Below are 23,448 nucleotides of genomic sequence, written 5' to 3'. Positions count from 1 at the left end.
CACTTCACTTGGCACTTGTTGTGAAATCATCAGTATGACTTTGTAGAGGCTTAGGCCTATATACTGTATAACACGCGCTCTGTTTTCACAATTGTGTGACAATAACCTTATACTAGACTCACTCCATGCCCTTGGAAAATTGATTTGGGGAGATTCCACTTGGTAAAAATCTAACTAAATGAGTCTGCACATATTTTAATTGATCCTGGAACACCTCTATTATTCCCCAAGTGCTGTCCCTTTTCAATCATCCATTTTTCTATCCTCAATTTCTTACATGTTATGGTCCTTCCTTTCTTCCCCTTCCCTTCTTATTTCCCTCTCATTCCTTCCACCATCATCCAATGCTGTTTATGTGATATATAGCCTCTGGAATTGATTTTGAGATGAAATGAACTAAAACAACATATTCTAATGTATTTTAGAATTTTGAATGAAGGAAATTACATTTAAATTGATTAAAGGTTTATTTTGTGCATTTTTGTAGCTGAAACGGGTCCCTGTACCACTATTCAAACACCATTCATTGGAATTGGGACAGTACTATACATCTGACTTTCGAGAAATATAAAAGCTGTTTACATGTTGACATGGTTATTATATATGTTTTAATTAACATTAACTATTCCTTTTAACACCAAAAGTTAGATTGTCTGTCATTCTGTCAATTATAATTAAACATTCTAGCGCAAGGTTTCATAGTCAGCTAATGGGTTTTCATGATTTTCAACCGGTCACCCATCTAAGAAACCTGAACACACACACTTTGCTCAGAGTCTGTGTGGATGGGCCCCTTGTCTTCTTTCTTTGTTTAGTTTTTTCATATTGAGAATGATTTAATTTGTCTTACACCATTCATAAACTAATAGGTATGCTACTATAAATATAAAGTTATTTTCTCAGTTTCAAAATAATTGTAACCACTAGTCTTCTCCCAAACAATTAACATAAAATGCTTTCATGCCTGTGCATAGGCTACATGTTGTTTGTTTTTGTTGTTAGGCCTATAGGCTACATGTTGTTTGTTTTTGTTGTTAGGCCTATAGGCTACATGTTGTTTGTTTTTGTTGTTAGGCCTATAGGCTACATGTTGTTTGTTTTTGTTGTTAGGCCTATAGGCTACCTCTGCCGTGCCAAGGGGAGAAATATGCCACATGCAGCTTTGAGTAGGCCTAGACTAATCCTGAATAAGAATAGACTGCACTGAGAGAAGGCACAGGCAGCTCAGTCAAAGTCACTTCAGAATCATCAAGTGATCAACAAGAAGAGCGTCAAGTCAACCTAACCACTGCGCACTGTTCATACTTTTGCGTACTAGATAGCGCACGGTTGGAGACTTGGAGTAGGCTATCAAACAAGTGATGCATTTATAGTGATTACCTAGCCATTTCAATCATGATTAAGTTTAGCCAATTAGTCTATATCATGACTTTGTGATAAAATGCCATGTCGCAGGGCTGAGTTTTATAGCCTGCCCTTGTTGTTGATGTGCAGTTGTTCACTCTTGGCCACTGTGCGCTAAGTACCAGCGCGTCGTGTTGTGCGGCAGAAGCCATCCTATTTCGGTGGACACATAGCAACACGGAGAGAGAGGGGACATGGAGAGAGAGAGCTGAGACTTCAATATTCTGCCACACGAGTCAGAGCCAGCCTAGACTAAATCAAATAGGAGTGTTGCTTTTTAGATTTAACGATTTTATTTCAGATGTCTCCCATTCGATCATTGCACTGGGGCACGAGAGAGTGGGATTAGGGGATAGGCTATATTGCGCATGGTGCTTTATCAGAGGGGCTTTGATAGGCCTATCGGTTGTGACAGTCGGACTGCGCCTGCCTGGAATACAGGTGTTATTTGGTAACAAATGGACGCAGAACACATGATGCTCTGTGAGCAGATTGTCAACACTCGCGATTTCATCATCTCAGTTACATGCACCTCCTCTACCTCGGGGAAGTCGGTATTCCGTCGACGATGAGGTTGTATCCTTGGCAACCACGGTTGTGGCCAAGTCTGTGAAGGGGGATATCAGCCCCTCTATCTGGACTTTAGCATTTTTCATCTCTGTGCGCCCTCAGTCGGATGGAGTTCTGACCGTATGATGTTTGTTTAGCCTACAATGGCTGTAGATTATTTGCGAAATGCATGACCGTTTCGAATTAACACCCAGTGATTATTACATGCCGTTATCTCCGTGATTACTCATTCAGAAGATTCCTCCTCAATATTATTCGTAATAGCTCTCAGATACCCAGCCAACCATTCAATAAAGATAAGGAAAACGGTGGCGGACCCAAGCACAGTGCAAACTGTGAGGCTTTAGTAGGTTAAACACTCGCCCAGGAGGGAGCTGTTTAGTCGGGGAGATCATGGCACATTGACGCGGCCGGAATGTGCTTTGTGCATGATTGAAGCTTTGTGTTTGAACAGATCCTAAATATAAAAACCTTTAGAGACTAAATGATGGTGCCTGGTGCTCCTACAACGATGCTTCCCGCTTCCGAGGCTGCCAAAATCTACCAGACCAACTACGTGAGGAACTCCCGCGCTATCGGGGTTCTGTGGGCTATCTTCACCATCCTCTTCGCGATAGTCAACGTGGTGTGCTTCATCCAGCCCTACTGGATCGGAGACGGGATGGACACGCCGCAGGCCGGCTACTTCGGCCTCTTTCACTACTGCATCGGAAACGGGCTGTCCCGGGACCTGACGTGCCAGGGAAGCTTCATGGAGTTCAGCACCATCCCCTCCGGTGCTTTCAAGGCTGCGTCCTTCTTCATCGGGATGTCCATGGCGCTGGTCATCGGATGCATCGGCTGCTTCACGCTCTTCTTCTTCTGCAGCACAGGCACGGTCTACAAGATCTGCGGCTGGATGCAGCTGGCTGCGGGTAAGTTCCCCCGTGAAGGGTGAAGGAGTTCAGAACTTCAGCAGTTCTACAACCACAGATAATTCTCTGTATTCCAGCTGTTCAATCAGTCAGGTAGGGGAAATAAACAATGTGTTAAAGCTAGAATCCTTAGTTGCTACATCCATTCTTGGACTTGTAAATTATAGGCTACCCATTGATTCTTGAAGAATATAACTGAAACATGCCTCATGAGCTTAGTTCAACTGTAGTACCCCATCAGAACCCAAAATACAAGCTTGTTTTACTCCAATGTTGGTAAAAAACTTAAATATAAACAAACACTGTATAGCCTAAAAACATGGTTAAAACTATACATTTGATATCATGGGTGGTTAGCCCTTGCATCTATAGCTCTGTCAATGAATTTGAGAGTGGTTACATTTCTCCAGCCCCATCTCTTAGATTTGTAGCAAAACAGGTGCGGGGAACCCCTTTGTTATTGTTTAAATTAAGGATTCTAGCTTTAAGTGTGCTTGATAGCGTTATACTTGACATCAGTTTTACAAGAAGTGTATGATGAATTTCGGGGGGTTAAGCAAAAATGTTTCTATCAAATGAGCAAAAGCTCCCTGCAGATGACAGCCATGTTTGTTTGTTTGTTTTAACTCACCATACACTGTCACACTATCTTTAATACATCTATTAAGGGAGCAAAGACAACCACAAAAAATACAGCCAGACACGCAAACCACACCGGCCACTTTGCGTGTGCAAGCCTTGCAAAAATAAATGTACACATGCATGTCTCAAACGCAAACTTGGTTCTATTTGAGAAGCTCCACGCGCTGCAATTCCCCTCCTTATTAGATATCAGGAAGATACAAACCCACATGGATGCTTGAAAGACACACGATAAGAGATTAATTAAAGATAACTAAACACTAACTAGGTTTCCCTTTTTATCTGTAGATTAATCCTTGGAGTAAAATTCTACAAAGAACCATATTAAAAGAGGCCCATATGCATGTCAGGTAAAATAACAACCCAATGTTCATCTCCCAGCTAAATATCCATGAATGTTTCATGTGTTTCGACCCACCCAAAATTAATATAATTGATGCACAGTTGATTTTGGTGTTTTAACCTGCCTGTCATGATTGCATCTTGTGGGGAAAGACTAAATCAAAATGCGCACGCGGACTAACTCGCATGGTGTAGTCTGCAGGTAATGCTCTCTCATATGTCAGAATTTGTCAAAACTTGTAAACAAGCATCACAGTTAAAGTTACTTTGCAGAATTTAAGCTTGCACAAAATGCACAGATTCCAGACTGTGGCTTTAAAGCGGGTGCATACAATCAACCAGTGATCAATCAAAGGCAATTATCCTTCAACTCATCTCTGTAACAAGTAACACAAACCACTGATACTCCCCCACAAATAAAAAATAATAATGAAATGCGTTAATGCTGCTTGCCAGATGTTGGTCTGAGACTCACAACACCATCCGTCTGTATAGGCTTGGTCTAGGGGCAGGCGCCTCCCTGTAAATTAATGCTGAACATAAACACCAGCACTGAGATTATCCGGAGGATTCCACAGCATTGTCATCCCAGGCTGAATTAAAACAGAAGCCCTGCATAATGAGCACAGCCAGGGTGTTTATATCGTGACCTTGTTTTTCCACATGAAAGAAAGTCACTGCTTATCCCTCAGTGGTGCCCGCTTGAGTAGGCCCATATCCACAAATTATCTCAGAGTAGGAGTGCTGATCTAGGACCAGTTTAGCATTTTAGATCATCATGAATACGATTATATGGACAGATCCTAGATCAGCAGTCCTACTCTGAAGCTCTGGATATGGTCTTCATAATACTGTACAGATCTGATCATGTTCAGACTATACAGGGGGTGATCCACAAACTGACTAACGCGGCCTGTATGATGCCAAAAAACACATTTTACTAAACATATTGTAAATATTTAAGTCATTTAAATTACATTTATTTTTTTGATGATCACTTCCGAGTTATGGGGCCTTTTCACCACTGAGATTCTCCAAATATACCTGTGAAAAATATGTTTTATGAACTCAACAGTCCATGTCCCCCAAGTCTCTGTCAAGAAATATGGCATCACAATGTACCATACTGCTGTAAGGCTGCAGAGCATGGTTTTATAGTGTTCTGTGGTGAGGAGTCAACATTGGCGATTAATGTGAGAGGTCTGAGTGCTTGGGGCCTGTTGGCTGCTCATTGCTTCCTTGTCTTTTATTGATCCATCACAGCACTTTGCTCGTGGCAATGACATGCATCATCAGCATTCAGGCAATCTCTGCCTCATTCAACTCACTCACTGAATCTCTCTCGCAATCGCTTCCTTTCTCCATTCTCATTCTCTCAGATATGTCATGTTGAGGTCACTGAAATTGGCTATTAAGACGTTCCTGGGGAGTGGTAATTGGAAATATAGTCTGCTTTTCTTTTCTCATTGCAGCCACAGATCCCAGGTGTGATTGTCAAATCCTTCTAGGCTCAGTGTAGTCCGACTTCTATCCAGGAGTAACTGGCTGTTGTGAGTTTCTGTCCAAGACGGCGCATAGCTAAGAGGCACATCTCCTTAAAAGCAGAGGAGAGGCTGAATGTCTGATGAGAGCAATCCACCTGCAGGCATTTGAACAGCAACTCCAGAACAGTGCTCTCAAAATGTATGCTTCTGTGCAGGTGTGTTTTCAAGGAAATGTACATGAAACCAACTGACATGTTCTTGCCCCTGCAGGCTGCAGCAATACCTAAAGAGTTATGTCTCCTTACTACTGTTGCCACTCTTGAAGAATGTGCTTAACTGGCCCACTGCACACAGCAGTTCTCAGGTAGACATGCCCACTCTGCACTCAGCCTAGCAGCTGCCTGAAAACCATAGCAGCTGGACCATCCGCCCTGCCTCCCTATCTCCCTACAACCTCCCTCCCTCTCGCTCCCACCCCCTTGCATCGCCTTGACCACCCCCTCACTGCGGACCAATTAACTCCCAAACTAAGACTGACAGGCAGCCCCCTCCATCACAACCACACTGCATGGTCGGTCTATGATAATCACGCTCATCCTGTGACAACTTCCACCAAATGCCAGGCGCTTCTCCACTCTAGTGGAGGATGTGATGGATGGGCCAGCTCTGGCAGCATGACAATGCCTGCCTGCCTGGCTCTAGTGAGGTAGCAGATTGGTGCTCGGCTCGCCGTCCTGGATGGAAATCTGTCACGAGAATTTTGTTATCTCAATGGTTGAAGTCAACTACTTCTTAAATCTCAGAATAATTCCCAAAAGGTTGTAAATCGCTTAGTTTAAATAAATTAAACAAAGACTCAATCCTGCAATGGTCACCATATTTATTCATGAGAGCGCTCTGAAACAAAATGGTCGTACAATATTTTTATACACACACGTCAGAGGAAAAATCCCACCCCTCTTTAGGCGTGCTGTAGTTTTCCACTGGAAAACTGCTCTCCTGACCATCAGGTCACACACACACACACACACACACACACACACACACACACACACACACACACACACACACACACACACACACACACACACACACACACACACACATGTTCTTATCATAGGCTGCATTCCTTAGTTATCGCCTCCTCACAATATCCTGCAAGCCTTTCACTCCCCTTTCCCTGTGTGTTTTGGGAACCAGTCTATACTCTTGCTGGGATATAAACACATTTGATTAATTCTCTAAGCTCTAGTCTACTAATTAGTCATACATTATTAGTTTAACTGAGGGTGTGACATTTTAGTCATATCTCACTCACACATTTCTTTGTCAAAATCAGAACTCCGCTGCCCATCCCCTATTTCCGACCCTCACCAAGGCAATGCCTGAACACACAGGAAGGTGATTATCATTCATGTATTTGGCAGGGGCTCCTTGCTCAGATTGAAAATGCCTTCCGCAAGCAAACAAAGGAATCAGGGGGGCTCTTGAGTGTGTTGTGGAGGCATTTCAACGACCTGTTTCCTGGCTCTGTTTGGACCACTAGGCTGCTCGTATGGGTAAGTGGCCTGCACAGTGGCTGCACATCGCTGCACTCAGTACCGGTCCAATGGGCCCCCTGAGACGGAAGCTGGCATTAGCATTGAACATTAAAAGGCCCATTTTGTTGCTAGTGGTTTATTGATCCAGAGGTTTATGTGCAGAACAGAACAGCACAAAGCTCCACCAATGGGAGACAGCCGCTGTCACCGTTTGGCTCTTCAGCTGCTTACAGGCAGCACTGTTTGTTTGTCTATTTATTCAGGTGTGTGTGTGAGTGTGTGCTCTCTTTACCATGTCTTTAATTTATCCTAGGTGTCTGCCACAATTCCTCAATCTGGGGATTGGGCCAACTCGTGCCTATGCATAAGAGTGCATGATTTGGCATTTAAATACACACAGTCTGTTCAGCACTCATACAGTACTGTGGCTGTTGGGGATCTTTGCACAGTGTGGCTCTCCATTTCTCACACTTCTTTAAAATAGAGGCAAGTGAGAGACATCACATGGTGCCTTGCTGGGGAAAGAGAGGAGGTGGATAAGAGATGACAACTAAGGGAGGGGATGAAGACCAGCAGGGAGGAAAAGATGAAAGCAGATTAAAGAACATGGAAAGTGATGGTCAAAAAGAAGGATTTGGAGAGAAAAAAAACAGAGAGAGGAAGAGTTAAAATATTGATGCTGAAAAGTACTATCAAGAGATGAGGTCAGGAAGAAAGCCATGCCATTAGAAGTTCAAGCTCGGGACCAGCCAGATCTGGGACCAGGCTACATATTTCACCGATGTCTTTCTGAACTGAATATGACCTGCCATAAATGAGAGCTTAGTTAACCTCCCTCTCCACTCACAACTTTACAAGGTTGTGCACTAAGCCAGTGGTGTCATAGTACCACTAAAGACAATAGCTAATGACATCAACCAGCTCTTATCCTTCCTGTCAGTGGTAACATGATGGACTGGCTGGCTGGGCCTGAGAGGATTAGGGAGATGATGTAACATGACCAAACGGGAGTCCCAGTTAACACACACACACAATCTAGCACCATTAGTCAGAGCTTTAGAGGACAGTAGAAGTAGTGTGGTGGGACATCAGGAGGAGTTGTGAATGGGGCAAATGAAAGCCGGCTCACTACTCCAGCTCTGTGGAAGCCCATTGAGTCTCCCACAGCATACTCCACAGATCAGAGAGTCTCCCACAGCATACTCCACAGATCAGTCTCCCACAGCATACTCCACAGATCAGTTTCCTACAGCATACTCCACAGATCAGTCTCCCACATCATACTCCACAGATCAGTCTCCTACAGCATACTCCACAGATCAGTCTCCTACAGCATACTCCACAGATCAGTCTCCTACAGCATACTCCACAGATCAGTCTCCTACAGCATACTCCACAGATCAGTCTCCTACAGCATACTCCACAGATCAGTCTCCCACAGCATACTCCACAGATCAGTCTCCTACAGCATACTCCACAGATCAGTCTCCTACAGCATACTCCACAGATCAGTCTCCTACAGCATACTCCACAGATCAGTCTCCTACAGCATACTCCAGATAGAGAGACAAAGGACCCAACCCTCTATCCATCTCCTCTTTACTCATCTCTCTCTCTCCTCTTTAACTCATCCCTCTCTCTGTTGCCTCCCCATTCAGCAAAGCACCGGTCCAGGCACCGCTGTCAGCTACACACACTCCATCCTTTTAGAGTGTAATGTTATGTACAATGGGCCAATGGACCTTTAAGCCTCCAATGCAGTCATCAGGAAGTTAGATGGTGTACCAGCCAGGCATGAAATGTGTGCTTTTTCAAACCCTGCTCCCAAATGATCAGCATAGCATGCCTCTTAATAGAACTGTCAGCTGGTGAATAAATTAGAAAGCAGACGTTGTGCGTCATGAGATGTGAAGGTTCAGAGCAGGAGGTGTTTTATGTCTCTTCCTGTGGATTAGAGGTGGGAGATACATTGCCAGGTTTAGGATGTCATTCTGACACATCCTGTACCTGCCAACGACCAATAAGATGGGTTTGGGCTAAGAGGAGAGAATCTCCCATGGTTGTGCATCTGCAATGACTGTAGATGCCATTATTGGGATTAGCTTCAATAACATTTCATTACTAGGTCTGGTGGTTTATGTACACTCTTATTACAGTTTTTCTCGATTGCTAAGACACATTTCTTGAAAGCTGCTCTCATTTTCTCTTAACTGTGAACACAAAACCCAATTTTCAAGCTACATTCACAAAACCTCAGACTCTTCTTGCAAAACCAAACTTTCACCTCAAAACAGTTCAATCTGTGCTCATAAAAGTGAACTATGTTTTCAAATCGTGCCCCGAGTCAATCAAAATAAAAAACACTACTGAACAGTCACTAAACACTACGTAGAAAAATAGAAAACACAATGCTCAGGACATGAAGCTGGAGAAATAAATGTTTATTGTTCACTGTAGGCTAAATGCATGTTGCAAAACAAAAAAAAACTGTGCATTTAGCACTTGTACAAAAAGACAAAACAGAAATCTTGTGCATTTACATGTAGCACTTGTAAAAACAAACAGAAATCTTATGCGTTTGCCACTTGTGTACAGTAAGCCCATGTAAAAATAAAGTACAAAAATATACAAATAAGTGCATTACTCAGCCACAGCATCATGTCTCCGTACTGGGTCAGGCCACAGGACTTCATCCACATCACAGGCCACATTTTGTCTGGCCAGGCAACGGGGAAAAAACCCCTGGCATGCCGTATCCAGGCTTGGCATGCCTCCACACCTATGTCACCACAGGCAAGTCCCATGGCTTGCAGGAGATTTACCCTGGTGTAAGGTTGGCGTTCATATACCTTCCACCGCCATGAGGAGAAGAATTCCTCAATGGGGTTTAGGAAAGGGGAGTACGGTGGAAGGCAAAGATTGATAAAACCTTGGTTCATATTGTACCACTCTCTAACCTGGAGGGCTCTGTGAAAACTCACATTGTCCCAAACAACAACATAGATGGGATGCTCATCCTGCTGCCCTAACAAAGCATCTCGCATGTGATTGAGGAAAATGAGGAGCTGGTGAGTGTTGTAGGGCCCCCAGGTTGGCATGATGGTGGACAACCCCATGATTGCTGATGGCAGCACATAATGTGACATTGCCACCACGCTGCCCAGGAACAACAACAATGGCCCGATGGCCAATCACATTACGGCCTCTCCTTCTCCTTTTGGTGAGATTAAACCCAGCTTCATCCATGTAGATGTATTGATGGGGTCTTTCCATTGCATCCAGTTGAAAAACCCTCTGTAGAAATAGATATAGTTTTGTAAGTGATACGGAAAAAGTGATTTAGGCCACTACAGTAAATCACTACTTAGAGTAATCAACATTGAATGTGTCTGGATATATGCCAACCTGTACATACTGGAATCTTTGCTCTTTGACTCTGTCTGAGTTGCGATCAAAGGGCACTCTGTATAGCTGTTTCATGCGCAGTCTGTTGCGCTTGAGGACACGATCAACAGTAGAGAGGCTGACACTGTTGATACCCTCAAAATGTAAATGGTCCTCAATGATCTTCTGCTGAATTTCGCTCAGTTTAATGGCATTGTTCTCACGGACCATATCAACAATTAGGGTCTCTTGGTGTGGGGAGAACATACCTGTCCTCCCACCCCCATGTGGCAGTCTTTCAGTTCTACAAAAAGAGAACATGGAGTTACAAAAAATATACATGGAATACTAGGCCTACAAACAGTTAGACCAACCCTCCATTACAATACTACAGTACATTGGTACAGTGATGTACTGAAACATATATTCACTTACAGTATACTGTGGTACAGTATATAGTATGTCATACAGTAATTGCTGTCAACATTTACATACTGTACTATAATGTCAAAAAAGGTAATTACCTGTTCTCTTCTCTAAATCTTCGGATTATGGTGGACACAGTGAATCTACTGATGTTTGGTTGTACCCTTTGTCCAGCCTCCCTCATGTTCATACCATGGACAAGAACATGGTCAATCACAGTAGCTCTGATTTCATCAGATATTACTGTTCTTTGTCTTCGCTGACCACCTCGACCTCCTCTCACACGAACTCTTCCTCTCATATTTCTATCCATTGTAGGGCCTCACAAACCAGTGCTCTCTGAACTGGCTTACTGTATATGTTCCCTCACATCATTAGCCACAAGTGTGATCAATTTTGAGTTGTTGTGTTCAAGTGGTGATACCTGTGCTCTAATTGTGTTTGACTTTTGTCACCTGTGCTCACCATTATGCAGCACGGGTGCATCACAATGAAAATGTGTTGGCAAGTTGTGTCTAAACAGGTGAAAAGTGCTTATGGTTTTGCCAAAAGAGTGATTGATTCAATCAGTGGGTTCAGGCAACTGAGCATTTGGTTCAGACAATAGGGTTTAGTGTTTTAGCAATTGAGAAAAACTGTATTCAGATGTGGGAAATTGTTTTAAAGGTGTTGTGATCTTATCGTATTGGTGCACACAATTACTTTGATAAAATAGCTAGTCAATTTTTCATGAGTTTGATTGGCAGCTGTGATGGAGGACTTGCTAGGCCTGTTAGAAATAAAGTGAGAGTGACATCTCTGATTGAAGAGTTGCATGCTCTTTTGGGACTGAACTGTGACTGACCGTTATGATTGGTTATGAGAGAGAGGGAGAGAGAGAGAGAGAAAGAGAGAGATGGGGCGAGAGAGAGTGATGGGGATAGAGAGAGAGAGAGAGAGGGAGAGAGAGAGAGAGAGAGAGAGAGAGAGAGAGAGAGAGAGAGAGAGAGAGAGAGAGAGAGAGAGAGAGAGAGAGAGAGAGAGAGAGAGAGAGAGAGAGAGAGACAGGGAGAGAGAGAGAGAGATGTAAAGCAGAAGAGAGGTTTGAAAGACAGCCGATTCCAGAGAGCCACATCTAACATAGCATGACAATACAAATCCCTAAAGAATAGTTAGTCCTCTGGGAGTACAATATAGCCTCATTCAAAATGCGTTCTAACACTCAACTATCTTATGATCAATTTCCTGCCAATCAAATATGCTTGGTATGGAGTGCAAGCATCAGCCATACTGACAAGGAAAATTCAGAGCAATGTTGATATATTTGATGGAGGCCTATCTGTCAATACACTGTTCAGCTCTGAAGTCAAACTCAAGCTTTCGTAACCACAGACACTCTGACTTTACTGCATCATTAAACCAACTTCCAGTAAAGCAGAGTCATTTAAATGAGCTATTAAAGTGGGTTCCTGCGCATCAGCGGATTTTCATTGTAAACCAGCACAGTTTAACCACTAATTGAACTTTGTGATTTTTCAGGTGTAGGCTTTCCCCAGTGCATGTCGCTCTTCCTAAAGAGCTGTGTCTTTCTGGACAACCTTTTCTCCCGGGGTATCAGCCTTGGTGCCACAGGTGGGTGGGGTAACTCACTGTGTTCGCCCTGGTTCCGTGGCACCGCTCGGCTAGCGTTAGCGTTATTTCCTGCTGTAGCTCTTTCAATGGGGGGCTAAATAATGGGATTAGGCCTGGTCGACTGACTGAGCCGCCGGTACAGCTGACAGGAGAGATAACACAGCCTTTCCTAGAGGTCTCGCAGGATGCACATGGTTTATGTGTCAGTCTGCTGTTCACTACAGCAGCACATGTTATGTCAGTCTGCTGTTGGGGATGCAAGCTACAGCTCAGTAACAGTACTAATCATGTTAATAATAAAGCACCACATAGGGACCTAGCACTAGGGGACATGGAGGGGGTGGTGGGTGAGGGAAGAAGATTGGCAACTCCAAGTCAGACACTAACAGTATGGGGTAAAAGAGTAGAGAGGCAAGGGCTCTCTAGCGCTATGTCTATGGTGTGTGTGTGGCTGTGTATTCCTACACATTTGACTGTTCTCCTTTGGGAGTTCTGCATGCACAGTATTTGTCAGCACTACCTGGGTAATCTTGGGTAGAATGAGCAATCTATGAATGTGTCACGCCCTGGCTCTGGGGACAATGTTATGTTGAGCCAGGGTGTGTAATTCTATGTTTGATTTTCTATGTTGGGCTGAGTGACTCCCAATCAGAGGCAACGAGTGTCAGCTGGGTGTCTCTGATTGGGAGCCATATTTAACTGTCTGTCTTTCACTTTGTGTTTGTGGTTTCTTGTTCCTTTTGGTTTGTGTATCGAAGGACTTCACGTTTCGTTCATTGTTTTGATCGTGTGATCTAGTAATAAATATAAATATGTTCACCCGCAACGCTGCGCCTTGGTCCTCTCTGTTCGACGAGCGTGACAGAAGATCCCACCTCGACTGGATCAAGCAGCGTGACGAGGAGAGAGGATGGACCTGGGAGGAGATGAGTGCGAGTCTGGCAAGAGGGATGGAGGCCTTGGCCACGGGTAGGAGTGAAGCCCATACATTTTTTAGGGGGGGGCTAACGCCGTGGACGACGGGGCAGCAGGAGGCCGCCAGGTTACGGGAGTCACTGGTCACCAGGGGGAAGGAGGATGTAGAGGCACGGCGAGAGGTACTGGCGTGTGTTGCCAGTCCGGTCCGGCCTGTTCCTGATCCCCACGTAGGGCCAGTGGTGTGTGTTCCCAGTACGGTCCGGCCTGTTCCTGCCACTCGCACCAAGTCAGTGGTGCGCTTCGTCAGCCCGGCACGGCCCGTTCCTGCTCCCCGCACCAAGTCAGTGGTGCGCATCGTCAGCCCGGTCCGGCCCGTTCCTACTCCACGCACCAAGCCAGGGGTGCGCATCGTCAGCCCGGTCCGGCCCGTTCCTACTCCACGCACCAAGCCAGGGTTGCGCGTCGTCAGTCCCGCACAACCCGTGCCTGGGTCACCGGTGCCTGGTAAGGTACCGGTCAGCTGCTCCACACCGGAGCCAAAGCGGTCCGCTTCAACGATGTCCGCTCCAGCCAGCGGGGCCAGACCGGACCAGGGGCGCCACGGGGGGATGGTGGAAGGGTGGTGGTCAAGCCCGGAGCCGGAACCGCCTCCGAGGAGGAATGCCCACCCAGCCCTCCCCTGGTTTGTGTACGTTTAGGCGCGGTCGCAGTCCGCGCCTTTAGGGGGGGGTACTGTCACACCCTGGCTCTGGGACTCTATATGTTGAGCCAGGGTGTGGATAGTCTATATGTTGTATTTCTGTGTTGGCCAGAGTGGTTCCCAATCAGAGGCAACAAGTGTCAGCTGTGGCGGGTTGTCTCTGATTGGGAGCCATATTTATAGAGGCTATTTTCCCACAAATGTTGTGGGATCTTGTTTCAAGTCTGTTTATGTTCGACCGTGAACTGTCACGCATCGTTTGTGGTTTTGATCGTGTCTCGAATTAAAGAGTATGTTTGCCTGCAACGCTGCGCCTTGGTCCTCATCTTTGGTAGACGATCGTGACAGAATGCTCTACTCTGCAAATGTTCTACTCTGCAATACAGATCTTGCTCAGTCTGCTACAGTACAGATGTAGGATCTTAATTTGAGCCAGAATGCTACAGCAGGAAAATAATCCTGCAGCAACAGGAAATGTGAATTATTATGTGGATTATAATTAAAGGACATTTTTGTAGAGGTTGATACATTTTTCGTAAGTAAAAATCTAAAGTGGAAATTACAGACTTCAGAAGCCTTTTTTAAACCTCAAATACACTACAAGTTTTACATTTTCTGCATTGCAGTTAAGTTCTCCTGCAACAGGGTGATCAAATTAAGATCCTACATCTGTATCATCCATCCCCAAGGAAGCTTCACTAAATAGCTAGGCCACACACCACTGCACAAGGGATCAATGACAAATCCCCCAGCAGGGGAAAGTGAATTTTTACATTTACATTTACGTCATTTAGCAGACGCTCTTATCCAGAGCGACTTACAAATTGGTGCATTCACCCTATAGCCAGTGGGATAACCACTAATCTCAAGGAGCATAAGCTTTTCTCACTTTCTCTCTCAATTCTCTCTCTCTGATACAACTCAGCGAACCCTGATCATAGTGAGAGAAGCTGACTTATTTAAAGCAGGTGGGTTTATGCCAAATGTAAAACTTAATTTTAGGAGGTCACTTGTAGAAGTAGCGATCATCTACTGTAGTAGCGTGTAAAAATAAGTTGACCCAATTGACTTGTAATTTTTAAGTTTGTCTTACTGCAGCTAGGCAAAACCTTTTTGCTATGGTCAAGTGTTGACATATGTGTTCAAATAAAGCTATAATAGAGCATTGACAAGAACATCAAATGTCAGTGTTTGTCCTACATTAATTTAGTAGTGGTGCACCAAATGTCTGCCAAGACACACTTTTAAGATCAGAGTGTGACGAGGTGATGTTGAAGGAGTCAGGCGCAGGAGGGTAAATCACAGAATAACAGGCTTTATTCCACAACCACAGAGTTACGCAGGAACGTGTCAAACACTCCAGGGCACAAAACAGGCGCACTGGAAAATACAAGGAGCTTCACTACTCTCCACAATAAACAATCACACACAAAGACAAGGGGGCAGAGGGAACACTTACACAGGTACTGATGAGGGGATATGAACCAGGTGTGTGTAATAAACAAGACAAAACAAATGGAATGATGAGATGAGGAGCGGCAGTGGCTAGAAGGCCGGTGACGACGAACAGCGAGGCCTGCCCGAACCAGGAGGGGAGGCAGCTTCGGAGGAAGTCGTGACACAGAGTGACACGTTACAACATCAGATCGTCAGAGAAACCTCCAAGGTAACTAGCTAGCTAGCTTGTAATCCTGGAAGTGTATCCAACCCTATTAATAGATTTATAGATGTATGCCCCAGGAAGACCCTCCCCCTGCTACCTCTGCCACCGCTGCTGAAAGAAATCCTAGTGGAAACAGTGAATGTGGAGATAGTGGCTGGTGCTAGTGGGTGGTGGTGGTATAGGTTTTAAGGTGGCAGCAGTAGACATGCCAAGTGACAGACAGAAGTCTTTCCACAGTTCAATATGAATTGATTACCCTGGTTCCATAGAGGTAATTAGTGCTGATACAAAGAAGGAGTAGACCCTGAGGTCCTGATTGCAGCTCTGGTCCTGTCAAGCTCATCATCCCCAGCGCTTAGAGATCTACATATCAACAACTTCATCCTCTACAGCTTGGGTTCTTAAACCTTTTCAGCTCGAGACCGAAATGAGAAATTGACCGTCCTCCCGTGACCCAAATCGTCATCCAACGATGTATTCTCATAACTGCGACCCACCTCTCACATGCCCAGGGCCCACTTTGGGTCCCGACCCATAGTTTAAGAAAGCCTGCTCTAGAGGCAAGAGATTCCCTAATGCGGTCAGACAGCAGACAACCTCAAACAAGATAACCTCTGAACCTCAAATAACCATGGAAACACTGCTGCAAACACCAACCGCTAAAGATAAGACATCAGGGCATTTAGTTTCATAATTGTGTACTTAATGTATACTTGTATGTGTAAGACATTACTTTAACATTGGTGCATCTATCTAAGGGTCACAACAAGGCTTTCTCTATAGGGCCACAGTTAACCCTCCCGTTGTCCTAGGGTCAAAATGACCCGCCACTGTGTTGAACCAACTTTATTTAATTTTTATATTTTTTGGATCATTTGTGAGAAGGAGGCAGTGAGACTTTAAAGAAAGTATCACTGCCTCCTTCTCACAAATGATCCAAAAAATATAAAAATTAAATAAAGTTGGTTCAACACAGTGGCGGGTCATTTTGACCCTAGGACAACGGGAGGGTTAAGTGACTTTCTCTGGGCTGAATTTCCCCCAGGTCTGTGAACCTTAGCAGAGAGAGCATTCACATTCACAATTGAGATCTCACTGTCAGCATTGTTTATCCATTTAATAAATGCAGCGAGCCAAAATGCAAAGTACATGACTTTGTAGACAAAAGCATGTGTTGAAGCATCTTGAATCCCTGAATCCCTGAATCCCTTCCGGTCTTTTAGAAATGCGTGAGCCATATCAATAACACTGCCAAACTCTGGTTTGTGAATAAATTATAGTTGTGTCAAACTTGAATGAAGGCTTTGAAGGCGTTTGGTATTTCAAGTTGCCCTGTGGGAGCAGTTTTAGATGAAATGCAATCATGAGCCGTGCAAATACATTCATATGTGCTGTAAGCAGCAGATAGCAGGTAGAAAATAAACTCTGTTTTCAAATTCAAATTGCTTTATTGACATTCAAAACATTGCGTCAACAATGTATACAATATACTGTTGCTCTTTTGAATCACATGAACTCAAACACAATGCTGCAGCCCATTCCAGCAAGCTGCATCTCACTGCTCAACCACAAGTGAAAAGGTCTATAGAGACCTCTCTCTCTTCTCTCTCCCTGTCCTGAACAAGCATATCCCTTCCTGACTTCATAATTAAGAAATAATGACAGTTGAGAGTTGTTTAATTATGACTAGAGGCAAAAGGGTAACAATTAACTACAGATAAAGACTATGTGAGGGTGTTATGAATGAAAATTTGATTATTATTATTAACAACACTGACTTTCGCCTACATGTGCCAACAAACTAACCATAAGACACCCACATGAAAACACGTGTGAACAAGATCTGTTTCTTATGCTGGATATTCTTGAGGTGGCTTCAACACCCTAAAATGAGGGCTATGAATCAACACCCCAAAATGAGAATATGAAGCTCATTGAATTGTATTGGCCATGTTGATCAACTATGACAAGCACATCTAGCATACAGCATGGTGAACTATTCTCACCACCAAACCTTCTGCTCTCAACCTTTTATTCCATGGGACCAGCTGTTAGATTCAAACCGCTGTTTGATCCATCAGTCCAGACATTGTTGTTGTAGTCTAAGTAGAGATAGGCTGTAGATGTATTTACCCCCACGTATCCTCCAGTCTCTATGTCCCAGCCAGCGTTCAGACGAGGAGTTGGCGTTATAGATTTCCAAACTGTGTTTATCACCAGAGCCAAGCAAAGGAGACAGGCGTTTGATTTATCCCCCTCTTCTGGGAGAGGGAGGAAGGGAAGAAGGAGGGAGGGAGGGGAAGAAGGAGGGACAAGGTGAACCATTAAGAAAGCAGCGAGACAGCAGCAGCAGCGTGTGTGTGTGTGTGTGTGTGTGTGTGTGTGTGTGATGTTGGTGTGTCTGAGTTTGCTTTGTTAAGAGACTGTTTCTGTCATCTATCAGTCTCTCCAACCGGCTGGTTATGACACCTGGCTGTCATTGTTGGGTTCTCTTGTTGGGTGATTTATGGTGAATGAATGGGCTTCAGCGAAGGTAAGACTACTTGGCCCAGTTACTCAGGTCTAGAAAACAACAACACCACCTGTAAACTGCTCATCTCTAAGAGACTCTGTGCTTGATATCTGACTGTGTGGGCAGTGGTGACTCGTCTTGTACTGGCCAAAGTCTTCAGAGACCTTTGACTTTTTTTATTTCCACACCAATCAAAGGAGGACATAGGGCAAATCCTTTGATGTGCTGGACCTGGGCAGTCATCCGCTGTGTTGGAGCGTCTCATCCTACTCATCATGTCTCTCTCTTCCTCCCCTGCTCCACCTGATCCATGGCTAATCAATCAGTCATTGTTTTGATCACCTCTTCCACCCGCAAACCAAAACCCAAGCCCTGAGGGCAATCTCATTCTCCATGTTATCCTCACATGGCCGCATCATCATCTCCCAGCTCTTCGACACCCTTCATCTTAATCTGCTCATCACTCAATACATCATCATGGATTGGGTTTTCCTGGGCTTGGCTGGCATATTGTCGTGCCTCCAGCATGTATTACCCTAGCTAGCACCAAGTCTCTCCCAGTCTGGGAGAAGCAGGCTGTGACCTCAGAGTTGAAGGGAAACATGACAGCCTATTGTTAGCCAGCCACAGAGACCAGGACCGGTCATAGGGTCTAATAAATGACCAGCAGGGATGTTTTCCTGGAGCACCCTGTCATGACCCTGTCATTGTCATTGTGGTCCTCTGTAGCTCAGCTGGTAGAGCACGGCGCTTGTAACGCCAAGGTAGTGGGTTCGATCCCCGGGACCACCCATACACAAAAATGTATGCACGCATGACTGTAAGTCGCTTTGGGTAAAAGCGTCTGCTAAATGGCATATTATTATTGTTAAGTAAGCACTCACACCTCTTGGGGAATTGCCCCCTGAACAGTAATTACAGTGAAGGAAGGCAAGTGCAGCCATGTGAATGGGAAACTACCCACTGGGCAAAAACTGGTTGAATCAACGTTGTTTCCATTTCATAAAAAAATAAATAATAATGTGATGACGTTGGGGCGGCAGGTAGCTTAGTGGGTAAGAGCGTTGTGCCAGTAGCCGAAAGGTCGCTGGTTCTAATCCCCGAGCCGACTAGGTGAAAAATCTGTTGATGTGCCCTTAAGCAAGGCACTTAACCCTAATTGCTCCTGTAAGTCGCTCTGGATAAGAGCGTCTGCTAAATGACTCAAATGTAAAAATGTTGAATCAATGTGGAAAATGGATTGGATTTGCAAAAAACGTAAGGGCATTTTGTAGTTTTTTAACCTAAAGCCAATGACATGGTGAAATGTGTTGATTTCATGTTACATGACAACTCCAACCAAATGTAAATCAAAACTAGACGTTGAACTGACCGCTGTGCCCAGTGGGAAATTAGCACCAATGGTATGTGATATGGGGTCAGTGTGTATATTTAATGGGATCTGGATCTCTTTAAGCCAAGAAATTGAAATTAATTGGTGTGCAATATCTAAAGGAATGGTAGTACTGAGCTGAGCAGGTTTTGAGGAACAATGTTCACGCTGTGAAAGAAACAGCTAATGATGTTGACGGAGTGTTTCTTTCAAAGCGAGCCTTGCCAAGACTGTGGGAAAAAAACTAAGACAAATGAGGTCTGTGTTGTGAGGACATCAAATGGCTTCGGCACTCGCCGAGCAGCACAACAGCAGAGGTTGTTGTCTGATAAACTTAGCGCAGTACATTGGTCTCAGGGAAGGTGTGGTTGATACTCCAGGGAATCTGGATGACGACACGTTCTGTGTGCATAGCTGCACTTATGACTTATTATACTATCGCCCCTGGGTTCAAACACCATACGTCTCTTTAATGAGATAGTCTATGTTGAAGCTTGTGGTTGAGCATTGTAGATAAGTTATTTCTGTGTTGCAGTGTTGATCTAGCTGTAACCCAGTTTGTTTACACGGACCTGTTAATGAGGGTTACGGCTCGGAGGATGCGTGGCTGAGAGAGAGGTGCACTGTTTCACCGTTGTTTGCTGCCAGCTCTGCAGTCAATATTCTTTCCGAGCTTGGCTTGCTCGCTCCTCGGGGTTGCCATGGAAACGGCACACTACTAGCTGGCTTCCTGCCTCTCCCTCGCTTGTTGCTGTGAGATGGGCAGGAACTCTCGGACACGGTAAGCAGAGACCGGTGTAGTGGTCAAAGAGGATCCTGCTGGGAAGGCACCGCTGGAGAGTTAAAAGGTGTGTCTCCATGGCAACCAGCTGGATATGGACCGGACTGCCCTTTAAGATGTTCCCTGCTGCCCTCGCACCATGGGCACTAGTCGGCATCAAAGCCTTCCCTCTGATACAGCTCTGCCATGCATCACTGCTCACCAAGCTCCTGCTGATCACTCTTGCTGACATAAGATCAGAGTGGGCAGAGAGAGAATCAATGTGTCTGGCCCCCCTACACAGACAAAGAAAGCACTGACAGTCCATCATTTAGTTCGGGAACTAGAATCAACCACTCACATCTCTCACTCTGTAGAAATTGTTCAGCTTTATAAACAACTTTTAAATTCCACAATTATTTCAGTATTCCACTGTCTCTCTGTGACACTCTGCTTCCAGATTATCACTATTGTCCCTTTCAACCTTCTCTTCCCACTTCAGCTGAATGTTATTTTCACGATTACAGCACAACAGAGACAGTTGCATAAAGTGACCCTGCAAGATCACTCACTCTATCCCCTCCTCTCTCAGTCCATCATTAGTCAGCTTGGTACTTCCAAATTGATCTCCGAGCAGTAGAGAGAGGATCACATCACATGTACCCTTCCGTCAGCCCAGATCAGAGGAATATTAAAACAATCCCATCAGCCAACTTCAAATGGCGCCGGGTGGGTAAAAATAAATGAGGACATCTGTAGAACAGTCACAGGAACTGCCTGCATCATCTGCCACTTCCAGAACCCTGTCACCACATCTGAGGAACTTGGGAAAGAAAAGAGGGATCCACGCTGAATAGTGATGAAGTTCTTCTAATCTAATGCAGAGATGAGTAGGCTATACTAGGGCCCATCTCTTTCTGTAAAATAAAAAACTCAGGGAATGGATTTTTGTTAGACATCAAGCATTGATGAGACACCTGGGTTGATTGGTGCAATGTAGAACTAACCCTGTGGGGGAATTCTCTTGGCAGCTTGCAGCTCTCCAGCAGAGTGGAGGAAGTCGCTTTTCTATCGCTGCTCATTCCGCACAGTCAGTAGCAGTCCCCAGTCTGTAGCTGCCTGGGTCCCATCCAAAAAGCCTTGTTACTTTATGATACTATATTACTATTCAGCTTATCCCTCTCATTCCCTCTCATGGAAGCGCATCAAAACATTATTAGGTTGATTTTTTTTTCTCCACTCACATGATTACACAGTGCGTCAACAAATGCTGTTTTTCCCTGTGAGGCTGCTTTGCTTGTCACTGTGGCTCCTCGTCGGCAGACGCTCGATACTCGGCGGGTCTGCTGGCAGCCGCCAGTAATTAATTGGAACACCTGTTCCCAATCACCTCTTCTGTTCCTCCGCCCTAGAGGTTCATGGGAAACGGTTTCCAATGTGTGGGGCTACTGTAATACTACAGCTCTTTATGAGTATGATAAAATGCTAGTCATATCTGAGAGAGGGGTTGAGCGTGAGTGTCTGTGACTCTTTAGTAGGGATTGAGGCATATGGCAGGGCTGGGTTTACTAATGAGATGTGATGAAAGAGTGACAGATAGAGAGAGAGAGAATGAGGGAATTAAAGAGAGGAAAAGAAAGGAAGAGGAAAATGAGAGAGAGAGGGAGAGGAAAGGAGAGATAGCTGGCTGTGTGACTCATGTCGGCCTCTGTCACAGTGTCAGGAGTGTGTGACTCTCTCAGCTACCTGTAGCAAAGAGGAAGAGGCGACGCAAGAGGTTTTACTCCGCCCAAAATCTGTCCGCGAAAATAAGCCCATGAAGTGAGGAATTTCTGTATGGATGTCAATGAGAGTGTCAACAAAAAATGGAATTGCTGATTTGCTGCGTGTGGCTTATTTGATCTAATAGAAGTTTCGTAATGCTTAGGTTGTTATGAATGCACTGGTATAAGTGGACACACATGGCATTTTGGCAACTTTATATCGGAGCCTGTTGTCATAGCGATAGATAGAGGACTCATCATGGATAAAACCCGTTTTAGCATGGACATTGCCATTGAGGTCTTCCACCATTTTAAAGTAGTCAACTGGGTGGGGATCCCTATGAGTTGGGAGCAATCAGCCAATGAAGAAGAAGAAAATGGTCTACTTTAAAATGGAGCCCATGCTGTGACAGATACTATAATAGCACAGATACAAAAATGAGTCCTCTATCTATCCCTGTTGTTCACACGCGTATCTGTCCTCTCATTGGCTAGAATGGCCCCACCTGATCTCGCCTCCTCCCGCCTGCCTTCCATCTTTGAGGACATGTTTTTCCATTGTTAGAGTGGTCAGTTGACTATCTTGTCAATGTAATTAACAATCTTTGGCTGTAGTCACCCACATGCACATAACATGTCACTTCCTGTAAGGATCACAGGATTGACAACAGGCCGCCAGTCACCATGATGATGTCATGTGGGCTTTCATAGAGGGATTTAAACCAGTGGGGGTCAGTCAGTGAGCTTTCTTAGAGAGATTTAAACCAGTGGGGGTCCGTCAGTGGGCTTTCATAGAGGGATTTAAACCAGTGGGGGTCAGTCAGTGGGCTTTCATAGAGGGATTTAAACCAGTGGGGGTCAGTCAGTGGGCTTTCATAGAGGGATTTAAACCAGTGGGGGTCAGTCAGTGGGCTTTCATAGAGGGATTTAAACCAGTGGGGGTCAGTCAGTGGGCTTTCATAGAGGGATTTAAACCAGTGGGGGTCAGTCAGTGGGCTTTCATAGAGGGATTTAAACCAGTGGGGGTCAGTCAGTGGGCTTTCATAGAGGGATTTAAACCAGTGGGGGTCAGTCAGTGAGTTTTCATAGAGAGTTTAAACCAGTGGGGGTCCGTCAGTGGGCTTTCATAGAGGGATTTAAACCAGTGGGGGTCAGTCAGTGGGCTTTCATAGAGGGATTTAAACCAGTGGGGGGTCAGTCAGTGAGTTTTCATAGAGAGTTTAAACCAGTGGGGGTCCGTCAGTGGGCTTTCATAGAGGGATTTAAACCAGTGGGGGTCAGTCAGTGGGCTTTCATAGAGGGATTTAAACCAGTGGGGGTCAGTCAGTGGGCTTTCATAGAGGGATTTAAACCAGTGGGGGTCAGTCAGTGAGTTTTCATAGAGAGATTTAAACCAGTGGGGGTCAGTCAGTGAGTTTTCATAGAGAGATTTAAACCAGTGG

At 44.9% G+C, this 23,448-nt stretch overlaps 1 protein-coding gene across 1 annotated transcript in view; it reads left to right on the top strand.

Annotated features, from left to right (window-relative positions):
- The first annotated feature begins 1,586 nt into the window (after positions 1 to 1,586).
- Positions 1,587 to 23,448, top strand: part of LOC123484731 (LHFPL tetraspan subfamily member 3 protein) — a 34,351-nt gene continuing 12,489 nt past the window's right edge. Inside the window, exon 1 of the mRNA XM_045215332.1 lies at positions 1,587 to 2,888. Coding sequence (XP_045071267.1) covers positions 2,459 to 2,888 — 430 coding nt within the window. The 5' untranslated portion in view covers positions 1,587 to 2,458. The remainder of the gene's footprint in view (positions 2,889 to 23,448) is intronic.

The sequence above is a fragment of the Coregonus clupeaformis genome, unplaced genomic scaffold (assembly GCF_020615455.1).
Source record: "Coregonus clupeaformis isolate EN_2021a unplaced genomic scaffold, ASM2061545v1 scaf0424, whole genome shotgun sequence".
In the NCBI taxonomy this organism is placed as follows: Eukaryota; Metazoa; Chordata; class Actinopteri; order Salmoniformes; family Salmonidae; genus Coregonus; species Coregonus clupeaformis.
Note: the sequence above shows the minus strand (reverse complement) of the source record. Positions and strands in the feature narration are given on the sequence as shown.